This window comes from Haemorhous mexicanus, chromosome 6 (assembly GCF_027477595.1).
Source record: "Haemorhous mexicanus isolate bHaeMex1 chromosome 6, bHaeMex1.pri, whole genome shotgun sequence".
In the NCBI taxonomy this organism is placed as follows: domain Eukaryota; kingdom Metazoa; phylum Chordata; class Aves; order Passeriformes; family Fringillidae; genus Haemorhous; species Haemorhous mexicanus.
The window spans coordinates 65,721,042-65,733,089 of record NC_082346.1 but is presented as its reverse complement, the minus strand read 5'-3'; the positions used below and the strand labels follow the sequence as shown (position 1 = coordinate 65,733,089).

Genomic DNA, 12,048 nt, shown 5'->3' with positions numbered 1-12,048 from the left:
CGCTGCTCTCCGCTTCTCCGCCACCGCGCCCGGGCCCCGTCCCACCCGCAGCGGCCTGAGGAGAAGTAGCGGAGGTACGCGTGTCCCCCTCGCTCGCCGCGGCGTGGTCGGCCCCGCGCCGGCGCGGCACGCGGCGCCCCCTGGCGACGGCGGCGTTGCCGGGCGGGGCCTGAGGGCCGCCCATGGCCGCGGCCTCGGGCCATGGCGGAGCCGCCGCCCGGAGCCGGCGCTCCGCGGGGCCGCGGCCGGGCCTGGGAGCGCGGCGGCTCCGCGCAGGACCGTGAGGACGGCACGGAGCCCTCCGGCCCCGCTCACAACGGTTCGGGCACGGATCCCCCTGGCCCCGCTTTGAACGGTCCGGGCACGGATGCCCCCGGCCCCATTCACGACGGTTCGGACACGGAGCCCCTCGGTCCCGCTGAGGACGGGCCGGGCACGGAGCCCCCTGGCCATGCTCACAACGGTTCGGGCACGGAGGCTCCCGGCCCGCAGGAAGACACGGAACCCCCTGGCCCCGCTGAGGAGGGGCCGGGCGCGGAGCCCCCCGGCCCGCAGGAGGACGCGGCCGCCCCGCTGGGGCCGGAGCTGTCGCTAGTGCCGCCGGAGCTCCGCGCGCGGCTGCTGGACCGGCGGGACTACCGGGGCCGTGCCCAGGCCGTGGAGCAGCTGCGGCGGGCGGTGGAGGGCTGCAGCCCCGCCGCGCTGGGCGCCGCGCCCGCCGCCGCGCTGCTGGGGCTGATCGCGCTGCTGGACGCGCTGCTGCACGACCCCAACTTCGCGGTGGCGCGGGGCGCGCTGGAGGTGACCCGGCTGCTGGCGCTGCGCCTCGGCCGCCGCGTCCCCGCCGTGCTGGCCCCGCTGGTGTGCGCGGCCGCCCGGGCGCTCGGGGACGCGCAGCCGGCCATGCGGCGGGACAGCGCCCGGCTGCTGCTGCGCCTGATGGCGGCGGCCGGGCCGCGGCCCGTGCTGCGCCTGCTGCTGCAGGAGCGGCTGCTGCGGCACCGCAGCGCCCGGCTCCGCGAGGAGCTGCTCAACACGTGCATCGCCGCGCTGCTCGCCTACCCCGCCGCCGAGCTGGACCTGCCCCAGCTGGCGGCCGCCCTGGCGCCGGCTCTGCTGGACGCCAAGCGCAGGGTCCGGCACGCTGCCATGGAGGCGTTCGCCGCGCTGGCCTCGGCCCTGGGCCCCGGCAACGCCGGCACGCTGCTCCGCGCCCTGGACGCGGTGGAGCTGCGGGCCGGCGGCGCGGGGGTGGCGCACGCCGTGCGGGCCCGGCTGGCCAGGAACGTGCTGCCCCGGCTGGGCGAGCAGGGACTCGTGGAGTACGGCGTGCCCTTGCCCTGCTCCGGCCGCTGCCGCGGGCCCTGCCCGCCGCCCGGCGCCGACACCGAGTGGCTGCTGATGGGCGGCAGGAGCCGGAGCGCGCACGGGCACTGCGGGCAGCCCGCCTGCCGCGGTGCGCTGCACGGCCCCGACTGTGCCCCGCGGGGACTGAGCCCCAGGAGAGTGCTGAGCGCCGGCAGAGGCAAAAACAAGCTGCCCTGGGAGAACGAGCCGGCTGCGGACAGGGAAGGTGGCCCGGGGGTGAGGATGCCCGTCGCGAAGGGTGTGGAGCAGGTAGGGAGCTCCCCGGGTGCCTTTGTGCTTAAGGCGTTTCCAAAGGGAGGATGAAGAGTTGTCAGGGGCATGTATGGCTGCTGTATCACGGGTTTGTTCACACAGATCGCTCTGGGAAGGTAAATTTGGGAATTCCTTATGTTAGATTCAACCGAGCAATTTACCAGACTACTTACTAAGGAATAGATTAACCTTTTTTTGAGACCTGAGACACTCCTTAGGTCTGACAGTGGTGACATGACTGTGGCATGTCAGCAATGACAGGTGAACCGCTGGGAATGAGCATAAAACTGGGGAAAACAGCCTTTATTTGTATGTTTGTTTTTGAGGGTGTGAGATTGACTGCAGAGTTTTCTGTTTGGAGGAAAACTGAGCAGCCTTCAGCTCAGGCTCTGAAGGCAGAGCTGCGGGATGGGGCTGAGCCAGGGCTCTTTGGGATAAACCTGGTGGCTGCCAAGTGCCTGTGTGGCTCTTGTTCCTTGGGCTGATCCAACCAGGAAAAATGTAGGTCAGGCTGAAATAAGGATTCTGGCTGAGTTTGGCTGTCATCACCTACTGACCACGTCGGCAGCTGGAAAGGGGAGGAACCTCTGGAAAACTGTCCAGGTTCTTTTTCCTTTGCCAGTGGTTCTGTGGCGTGTTTTGGATCCCACACATGGGGCTGTATCTCTGTGAGGTGGTTTTTTGTTGGGTTTTGGGTTTTTTTTTAAGTGGACACGTTTGATTTATCAGAATTGATCTCCTGTGAGGGAGCTGAAGCAAACAGAGCTCCTCAGGAAATGAGAGGCTGTGCAGAGCAGATTCCTCAGTGCCACATTTACGTACTCAGATTTTAATTCTCAGTTGCTTGGTAACTTGTTGCTGGGCTGGATGAGGTCATGGACAGTGAGTGCTCCTCTGCAGCCTGGCTGTGAGGCAGGCTCTTAACCAAATAAACTCAGGTCATGTTTCTGTACTGTCAAACCTTGAAGTTCATGCCTAGACTTGAATTCTCATCTCTTTCCTTGGTGCCTGTGTTACCTCTCCTGAGGCTCCTAAAGACATCTGTATCTTCCTGAGCTGCTGAATCAGTTCCCTTGGGATATCTGCAAACAGGGTTGGGACAGCAAGATGTGTAGGGAACGCCTCTGGAGCAAGATGGGTTTCCTTTTTGGAACAGTTTTCCAGTATTAACTAATACAGCTTGTAAAAAAACCTACAAAAAGCAGTGCCAGTGTTCTCCTGGCAGGTTGGGTTGTGCTGCTGCTGTTTTTCTGCAGCTGGGAACAAAAAGCAAGTTAATACAGGCGCCAGCACCTGGCTGGGGTTTGGAAAGGAGGAGCATTCCCTGCCTGGGACAGCCCCTCTGCAAGGAAGCCGGGAGGGGCTCTGGGAATGGTCCTTTTCTGAGAGGAGTGAGCCCTTTGTGCATGTGGTTGTGTTTATCTCTGACGTGGGGGGAGTTTCCAGCCCTGCAGAGAGGGAGAGAAAGCAAGGAGCTTGTGGGCTCTGTGTGGTTGGTGTGTAAAGTGCCTTTGGAGCTGGGGTAAATCACCAGTTCCTGGAATGCTTTGGGTTACAGGGACCTCAAAGCCCTCCCAGTGCCACCCCTGCCATGGCAGGGACACCTCCCACTGTCTCTGGTGGCTTCAAACTCCAGTGTCCAGCCTGGCCTTGGGCACTGCCAGGGATCCAGGGGCAGCCACAGCTGCTCTGGCAATTCTGAGCCAGGGCCTGCCCACCCTCCCAGCCAGGAATTCCCAATTCCCAGTCTCCCATCCTCTGGCAGTGGGAACCTGATTGGGCACAGGATGAATTGGGGTCCTGCTGGCCAGACCCCTGTTACTGTAGAGGAAACTTAAAGCACTGGGGTGGTTTAATGGTGGAGGATTTGCCTGACTGCTGTAGTTGACACCTTTGCTGCTCCTTCTTCCCATCCTGGTCCTTTGTCTCATCAGATCTGACTGATGCTCTCTGGGGCAGGGGACACTGTCCAGTGATGCTGGTGACCAGAGGGAATGGCTGGGCTGGGCCAGGGGAAGTTTAGGTTGGAGATCAGGAAAGGTTCTTCCCCAGAGGGTGCTGGCACTGCCCAGGCTGCCCAGGGAATGGGCACGGCCCTGAGGCTGCCAGAGCTCCAGGAGGGTTTGGCCAGCTCTGCCAGGGATGCCCAGGGTGGGGTTGTTGGGGTCTGGGCTGGGATGGGGCTGGGATGATCCCTGTGGGTCCCTCCAGCTCAGGGCATTCCACGGATCTGTCTTGGGTGCAGGAAGGTGAATTGTGTTTTCAGTCTGGGAATGTAAACCTGGCTGGTGTTCCCCGGGCTGAGGACATTCCAGGAGCTGTGTGTCAAGCTCCTGTCCCTGGGCCCCAAGCTCCCTCAGTAAGGAAAATGCATTTATCGTGCATCAATCTCAGGCAGTCGACTGGTTTCTGGACATGTCAAACATTAATTGTTAGTTCAGTCATTCCTTAGAAATGAATTTGCTTAAAAATTAACTTTTGGAGTCATTCTGTGGCTGAAAGGATGCATGGAAGTAGCTTAATGTTTAAAGCTGTTTCCCTGCCAGTATTTTTAGGGTCATGTTACAGGGTGATTGTCCAAGGCTGTGTCTAGACTTTCCTGATCAGATAAGGTGTGAGTAAAACATGTGTAAGTTAATGTGTACTAAAAATAAAAGGTAGATAAGGCACGTGGACCTCGGGGGTTTGTCTGGCAGCCTCTGTGCACAGCTGGGGGCTCTCCATCCCTGAGGTGTTCAGGTGTTCCAGGGCAGGTTGGAATGTGGAATATTGCAGGCTGAAAGTTACCCCTGGCACACACAGACCCTGCAGGCCCTTCCCTGCTGCTGGAGGTACCTTTGGGTGCCCAGAGGTTCCTTTTGGGGGAGACAAGAGCATTTGAGCATTTCACTGGACATTTAAGGCATTTCACAAGGTTCATATAAACTGTGGGATCTCCCCTCGCTCTGGAAATTTTCTCATTTCCATGTTGATCTGATAACTGGAGAAACTGATAGCTGGGCTTTGTGGAGTGTTCAAATGACCTGGGAAATCCATTTATGGAACAAAACCTCTTTGTTTTCCAAGGGTCAGAGGGACCAGAGGGTGAGCAGCGTGTGGGATAAAGGTGTCCCTTCCTTGGGTGTCCCTCTGGGATCTGAGCCCTGCTTTTTCTGGAGCTGGGAGAGGATTTGGGGGAGATGCTGGTCTGTCTTTGTGTGGCGTTGGTCTCTTTCTGAGAGAACATTGTGGTGCTGCTGGTGTTGGGTTAGGAGCTCCTTTGGTGTCTCCCAGTGGCACAGCTCCACAGGGAAGGGATGCAGGGAGGGAATGTTTGCTGTGATTCCAGTTTGGACACTGGGGCTTGGAGCAGCCTGGGGCACTGGAAGCTGTGGGATGGGATGGGATGGGATCCATGGGGTGGGATGGGGTGGGATGGGATGGGATCCATGGGATGGGATGGGATCCATGGGGTGGGATCCATGAGATGGGATGGGATCCATGGGGTGGGATGGCATGGCATGGGATCCATGGGATGGGATTTAAGGTCCCTTTCCACCCAAACCATTCCAGGAGTCCATCATGGGTCACTCTCAAGGGCTTTGCTTTGATAACCAAGTTACCAATCCCTGTGATGGATGGATTCAGATGTTTCCCAGCATTTGTGGAATTTAAAGGAATCTGAGCTCTTTTGAGGAATGCCTTTTCTAGGATCTGTTATCTACTCCAGGGAAACATCTGGCAGCTGTGGGTTTGCTGTATTTCCCACCTCCAGGCCTGTGCTCAGTGAATTTGCAATGCTGGAATTTTACTGTGGGTACAAGGAAGCAGAGCTTGCACTCCTGGAGCTGGGATGGGAACAGCTGAGCCAAGCTGCACAGTCCTGGCAGTGTTGGAATTTACTCCTTGTGCATATGTTGCTTTATCTGTATGGGAAAGTGGGATGGGAGTTAATTCTGTACCAGCTCCTAAGCAGAAAATTCCCTCTCTCCCAGCTGAAACCAGGCTGTGGTGGTTTGTACAAGGAATATTTCTTTATGGACTGAAGGATCTGTGGATGGAATGATGTTTGGAGATTGCAGGAGTGGGAATGCCAAGGTCTCACATCTTTTATCCCAACTTGTAATAACCTGGAATAACCAGGTTATTACTTCAGCATTTTCCTACTCTTCTTTTCTTCCTGCGTCCCTCAGAAGGAAGAGCAGCCTGGGAATGACCTAAATCACTGGCTTTACTAATTAAATCAGACATTTATTTAATGCATGACCTTTTCTTTGTTAAATATTGGTGTTATTGAGATTTTCTCCCTGCCTGTAGCCAGTTCTCAGTAAAAGCTGCTGGTGTTGCCAGGCACAGTTTTAGACTGGAGTGTGTGATTTGCAAGAATCTGGAGTGTGTGGTTATTCCATGCTGGGATTTTGGGGTTCTGTTGACTATTCAAACACTTCCCCATCTAAAGCACATAATTCAATAGGTCAACGTTTAATTTTTAAAATAGTTCAATTCTCTACCAGTTTATTTTGTTGTGATTTTTATTCCCCTTTCAGTGTGAGTCGTTTTAACCTGTATTTTAGTATAACCAGCTAAAATGCTTTGTAATGCTTAAGGTATTTGAATGTTGGGCAGGTGGGAGAGTAAAGCTTGTGTGGCAATGTTTGGAAGTGTGCTGTTTGCCCAGAGCAGGGCTGTGCCTTCATTTCCCACGGAGTTTATTTTGCTTTTCCCTGCAGCTGGCTGCAGCCAGTGATTTCCTGCACTCCCCGAAGCTGCGGCCCTCGCAGGGGATCCCAGGCAGTGCTGAGCTGCTTTTCAGCAGGAGCAGAACTTCCAGGACTTTACTCCAGCCCAGTGTGGAGCTGACCTCTGAGCACCCTGCCCTTGCTGCTGGTGAGTGGGGGCACAGGGACGTGCTGTGCCTGCCAAGGCAGGACAGGTTTTAGTGTGGGAAATGAATTTGGAGAGAAGAAGCCCACCACAGTATGGGGCAGAGATGTGTTGTCCCAGGGGGGAGTGAAGGTAGAAGTGGCTTTTTGATGGAAACCACAACTCCTGCCACGCTGAAGTTATCTTAGAAAACCAATCAGCCAATTTGGGTTGATCAGTGGCCTCTTGAACAGAAAAAATTGAATGCTCTCAAAAAAATTAGTACATGAACAACTGCAAAAAGGCCAAATCAAACCTACAAAGAGTCCCTAGAGTTCCCCAGGTTTTGTCCTTCACAAGAAGACCTCTGATTCCTAGAGATTGCTCCATGACCTAGAGAAGATCAAAGAAACCATGGGGCACTTGCTTCTCTCTGAGTGATTCCAAGAGCCTGGCCTCTTGTTGTCTTGCACATTTCAGCAGCCAGAAGATCTGGAAAGCCTGGGCAAGACCAGACCTGAGGGACTGTGGCCCTGGGCTCTGTCCTTGTCCCCTTTGGGGAGTCCTGGCCTTGCCAAGTTTGCTCCCTTGGGTTTTAAGGTGTTTGCTGCCCTTCACTGTCACACACTCAAAGAGGGGATTGTTCCAGGGGGTTCTTTTCCCCCCTGCAGTTCCCAGCTGGAGCAGTGCCCTGGAAGAGCAGCCAGTCCTTTTCCTTTTTCCCTCTGAGCTGCTTTTTGAGGTTGCTTAGAGACTCTGGAATGAAGTGCTTGGAGTGTGAGTTTCCCACTCAGAGCTCCAGAGTCTGCATTCCCCATGAAATATTGGATATTCTCTGTTGGACACCACGTGTGAGCATTGATTTGGTTCTTTGTGTTCTCTTTTGGAAGGTGCTCTGGGCTCTCAGCAGCCCCAGGTTTCAGGGAAGTGTGGGACCCTGGGATGCTCTCGTGGGAAGAGTGGCAGTGTGGGCTCTGATTTGCAGTTTTTGGGCCTGAATAACTGCCAGCAGGACAAAGGTACGTGGCCTCTGCCAGGGCCTGAGGCAGGGCCTGTCACTTTGGAGTTGTCTCTCTGTTCCTTTGCTTCCCCAAGAAATGGAGCTGGTACTGAAAGTTGTTGTTCAGATGGCTCCTCCTTCCCGTGGGAGTTCATGGGTGGTTGTTAATCCACAGCCCCACCTTTGGTCTCTGACTGTGGTGGGGTGTTAGAGAAAAGGAGCTGCTGGGGGAGGATCACAGCAGTGCTTGATCTACTTGCATCACTCTGGTTTTTAAATCCAGTTCTACAAAACATGCCTGAGAAATCCTTTTAAGGCTTGAATTCACGTGTTGAGGGGAATGCACTTTGCAGAATGAAGTTGATTGATTTGTCTGCTTGCTTGGGCCAAACCTTCAGGCTCTGGCTGCCTAGTGGTGCGTGATTTCATGGGAAATTATTCTTATGATAGATGATTTCATTGGAAATTATTTTTATGGTGCATTATTTCACTGGAAATCATTCTTACGGTATATTATTTCATGATAAATTCTTCTTACAAGACCCAGTTACCACAAGCACTGTTCTCTTTTCTTTTGCTCAGTTTCTTCCAGCCTCAGTTTTTCCAGCAAGACCCAGAGAAGTTTTTGCACTCAGGCAGAGCCCACCATGTCCTTCCAAGGTCCCAGTGCCAGCCAGGGCACCTTCATCCTGCCCTCCTTCCCCCTGTCATCCCCCAGGAACAGCCCCAAGCACCTCTCTGCTCCTGCTGGCCCTGCAGGGCAGTCCCAGGAGGATCCCAGGAGCCTCTCCAGCTCCTGGCCTCTCAAAAGCTTCCAGGGGTTGCCTAAGCCTGGTTGCCAGAAGCAGCTGCTCAGCCAAAAGCCAGGAGACAGCACAGGTGGGAATGGTGTCAGTGTGGTAAAAAGGGGGTTGGGGGTTGTGTTCTGAGGGATTTTTCAGTGGTTGGAAAATCCACAGTGGCAGGTGAGAGGGAGCTGGGCAATGCCTCAGGGGCAGTTAGGAATGGCAGGGATTTATTGATTTATTCACTTCTTTATTTATGGCTTCTCTTCAAAAGTGGAGCCTTTGGATTTGTCATAAAAATATCCACAGCTCTGTTTTCTTAATGTCTCAGGGCAAGGGCTGTCTTCCACTCAAATACACCCAAAATGGAGCACTTTTAGGGAAAGTCAGTGCATGAATACCTGGTACTGTTCAAACCCTTAATCCATGTGCAACAAAAGGGTTATCAGTGCATTTTACCTTTTTACCTCTTCATTTGAGTCGTGGAATCCCAGAATGGTTTGGTTTGGAAGAGACTTTAAAACTCATCCAGTTCCAGCCCCCTGGGTAAAAGTACCTTTACTCTCTGTTCAGGTCAAACTGCTTCCTCATCACTCAGGAGGTTTCTGAAACAAAATATCAGTTTCCACACAAAATTTTGCACTGATTAAAGAAATCTGTTTGAAATTTTGAAATTTCATCTTCACTGAGACCCATATTTTTGTGCATATATAGAAAATTTCCAACTGAATGCTTTGGCCTTTTCCTGCCCCTGGAATGGGACTCTGCCTTGTAGATTTATTTATCACTTGCTTTATCGTTGTATTTATTATCTGTTTTTGTATTTATCACTTACCGTATGTTTTCCACATGCATTTTGATTTTCTCTGGTTCTTTGGAGTACCTTTGTTGTTACAGCACCTTCCATGGAAGTTTGGGGATGAGTGTTTTTCTCTGAATGAAGAAAGTTAATTACTTTTTAAAGGGACTAAGGGCATGTGCATGGACTTTTGTGATCCTTGTGTGTCCCTTCCAGCTGAGGATATTTTGATTCTATGTTGGTGTGCACATGCATGAAACACTCATTTATATTTTCCTAAAGGAAGGAGCCACTACAAGTGGAATAAACTGATTCCTGAGCCTACACGAGTGTGTTTTTAACACTCATTCCGTGGCAGGAGGAGTTTTACAGACACAGAAGTCAGAGGTGAGGTTTGTCCTGGCGCTGTCGCTGACAGTCCCTGTGTGTTCCAGGGGACAGCCCGCTGGAGAAGCCCCCCCTGCAGCTGGAGAAGCCCCCCCTGCAGCTGGAGAAGCCCCCCCTGCAGCTGAGGAGCACGCTGGGCAGAGCCCAGGGGCTGCGTGGTGCCCGGCCCGTGCCCCCCATCCCGCGGCTGCCCAGCCCCCGGGAGCCCCCTGGCAGCAGGGAGGGCACAGAGCTGGCAGCAGGGCTGGCAGAGCTGCACCTGGAGCCCGAGGAGGTGGACCAAGAGGAGGTGGGTGGAATGGATAAATGCATTTTTAGCAGTGTTCCCCATCCCTGGAAGCGTTCAGGGCTTTGGAGCAGCCTGGGGTGGTGGAAGGTGTCCCCACCTGCCAAGGGACAAGGTGAACTTCAAGGTTCCTTCCATCCCAAACCAGTCTGGCATTCTGTGACTCCCTGGCTTTGCCTTTCTGTCTGTACCTTCCTTTTCTGTCTGTACCTTCCATCCTCTGGTTCCCACTGAAAGGAACCTGAGATGTTAAACAGAGGAGCAATTTCTAACGTGAAAAATATTCAGCAAAAAGAGGGAAGAATGCTGCAGCATGAAACTCTAATAATTACAGATTTTCCTGCTCATTTGAGTAGGATCTCTGCTTGCTGGGCACTGATTGTGTGATTTAGAGGAGGTTTAGATGGGATATTGGGAAGGAATTCCTGGCTGGGAGAGTCTGGGATGAGTTCCCAGAGCAGCTGTGGCTGCCCCTGGATCCCTGGCAGTGCCCAAGGCCAGGTTGGACACTGGGGCTGGAGCAGCCTGGGACAGTGGGAGGTGTCCCTGGCATGGCAGGGCTGGAATGGGATGATCCTTAAGGTCCTTAAGGTCTTTTCCAAGCTGTTCAATGGTTCTGGTTTTGGGATGTGCAGATTTTCTGGGAAAAGCCTGAAGTCCTTTCCAAGCTGTTCAATGGTTCTGGTTTTGGGAGGTGCAGATTTGCTGGGAAAAGCCCGAGCTCCCACTGTGTGCTGGCAGCCATCAAACCCCTCCTTTTAGCCACTGAAAAGCAGAGAGCAGTTGCTGTGTTGTAGCAGGAATCTGTCCCCATGCTCAGGAGAGGGAAGCTGGGGTACAGCACTGCTGTGAGGCCGTGTTTGCTCACAGGATAACTGTTCTTGTGAAATAAAACAGGCAGCACTGACACAACCAGAGCACACAGCCTGGAGCTGAGCCAAGGGAAATTCAGGCTGGATATCAGGAAAAGTTTTTACAGAAAGGTGATAAAGTTCTGGAATGTTCTGCCCAGGGAGGTGGTGGAGTCCCCATCCCTGGGTGTGTTTGACAAAGCCTGGATGTGGCACTGGGTGCCAGGGGTGAGTTGAGCTGTTGGGGCTGGGTTGGACTCCATGATCTTGTAGGTCTCTCCCAACCCAGGGATTGTGTGAAACCAGGAGAGGGATCATTGTAATCCCCCAAAACCCGAGTGTGTGCTGGTCACTTTGCCCAGCAGGGCCTCGGGCACCCCATGGACTGGGCTGAACTCTCAGAAATAGACTTTATTTAGCTGAAAAAGCCTTTTCCCTCTGCAGTGAGTGCCCCCTGTCCTTTTTCCCCGCTGTCCAGATGCAGAATTCCCTGCGGTCCCTGCGGAGCAGCGCAGCCAAGAAGAGAGCAAAGCTGAGCAGCAGCATGGCCGAGCTGGAGAGCCCCGACTCGGCGGTGAAACTGGAATTTCCCGGGGACTGCCCCTCGCTGGGCTCCTCCCCCGGCACCACCTCCACTGGCGAGAGTGGCATTTCCAGCCAGGAGTCCCTGGGCTCCCCCGTGGCCACGCTGCCCCCCAGGAGGAGAGTGATGTGAGTGTCACTTGGTGTCACCTCAGCCTGGACACCCCCACACAGCCTTAGTTAAATCATGGTATTAACTGCTGTGTGTTTTCTATAGCATTGCCTTGCTTAATAGCCTGATTTTTCTATGTGAATTATGATGTTCCTCTCTGATTTTCTATGTGAATTATGTTCCTCTCTGATTTTTCTATGTGAATTATGTTCCTCTCTTAATGACATAATTCTGTTTTTTTCTGGCTTGAACATGAAGCTGCAGTAGGCCAGGGGAAAGGGCAGTGCCAGGGCAGTAAATATTTGATAAAGACATTCCCTGGCCCTGCAGGAACATGGCCAGAGCTGAACAGGGGATTGGGAAGGACAAGAGTGAGGAGAAAGGGTAAGGTTGGGTTATTACAGCCTGGAAATTGAATTGGGTTTGTTGAGAAGAGGGAAACAATGCAGATGTTTCTTAGTGTGGATCATGAGCTGGTTCCATTTATTCTTGAGAGATAATTGTGAATTTAAAATGCCTTCCCAGAGCTCTTCTAAATAGAAGTTGGGTGGTGACAAATGCTGCTCTGATTGTAAAGGGAATAACCCAGCTGGTTATGAGCAGTATAAACTATTGTTTAATGGAATAAAACGAGTTTTGAGGAATTTTGCAAATTTTCCAGTCCAAAAATCTCCTCCTCTGCTCTCAGAGTCCACGATGAAGCTCTGCTCTGAAGATATTTCTGTGTGTACTAAAAGCATCTTTTATAGACTAACAGACTCCCAGGGCGGTTTGGGTTGGAAGG

General features: G+C 53.5%; 1 protein-coding gene across 7 annotated transcripts in view; it reads left to right on the top strand.

The window, feature by feature from the left end:
• Window positions 1-175: 175 nt before the first annotated feature.
• TOGARAM1 (TOG array regulator of axonemal microtubules 1) overlaps window positions 176-12,048 on the top strand; it is a 36,600-nt gene continuing 24,727 nt past the window's right edge. For all 7 annotated transcript variants that reach the window (XM_059850746.1, XM_059850745.1, XM_059850744.1 and 4 more), the window contains exons 1-6: window positions 176-1,617; window positions 6,330-6,486; window positions 7,353-7,481; window positions 8,045-8,341; window positions 9,481-9,722; window positions 11,049-11,281. In XM_059850746.1, coding sequence (XP_059706729.1) covers window positions 202-1,617; window positions 6,330-6,486; window positions 7,353-7,481; window positions 8,045-8,341; window positions 9,481-9,722; window positions 11,049-11,281 — 2,474 coding nt within the window. In that variant the 5' untranslated portion in view covers window positions 176-201. The remainder of the gene's footprint in view (window positions 1,618-6,329; window positions 6,487-7,352; window positions 7,482-8,044; window positions 8,342-9,480; window positions 9,723-11,048; window positions 11,282-12,048) is intronic.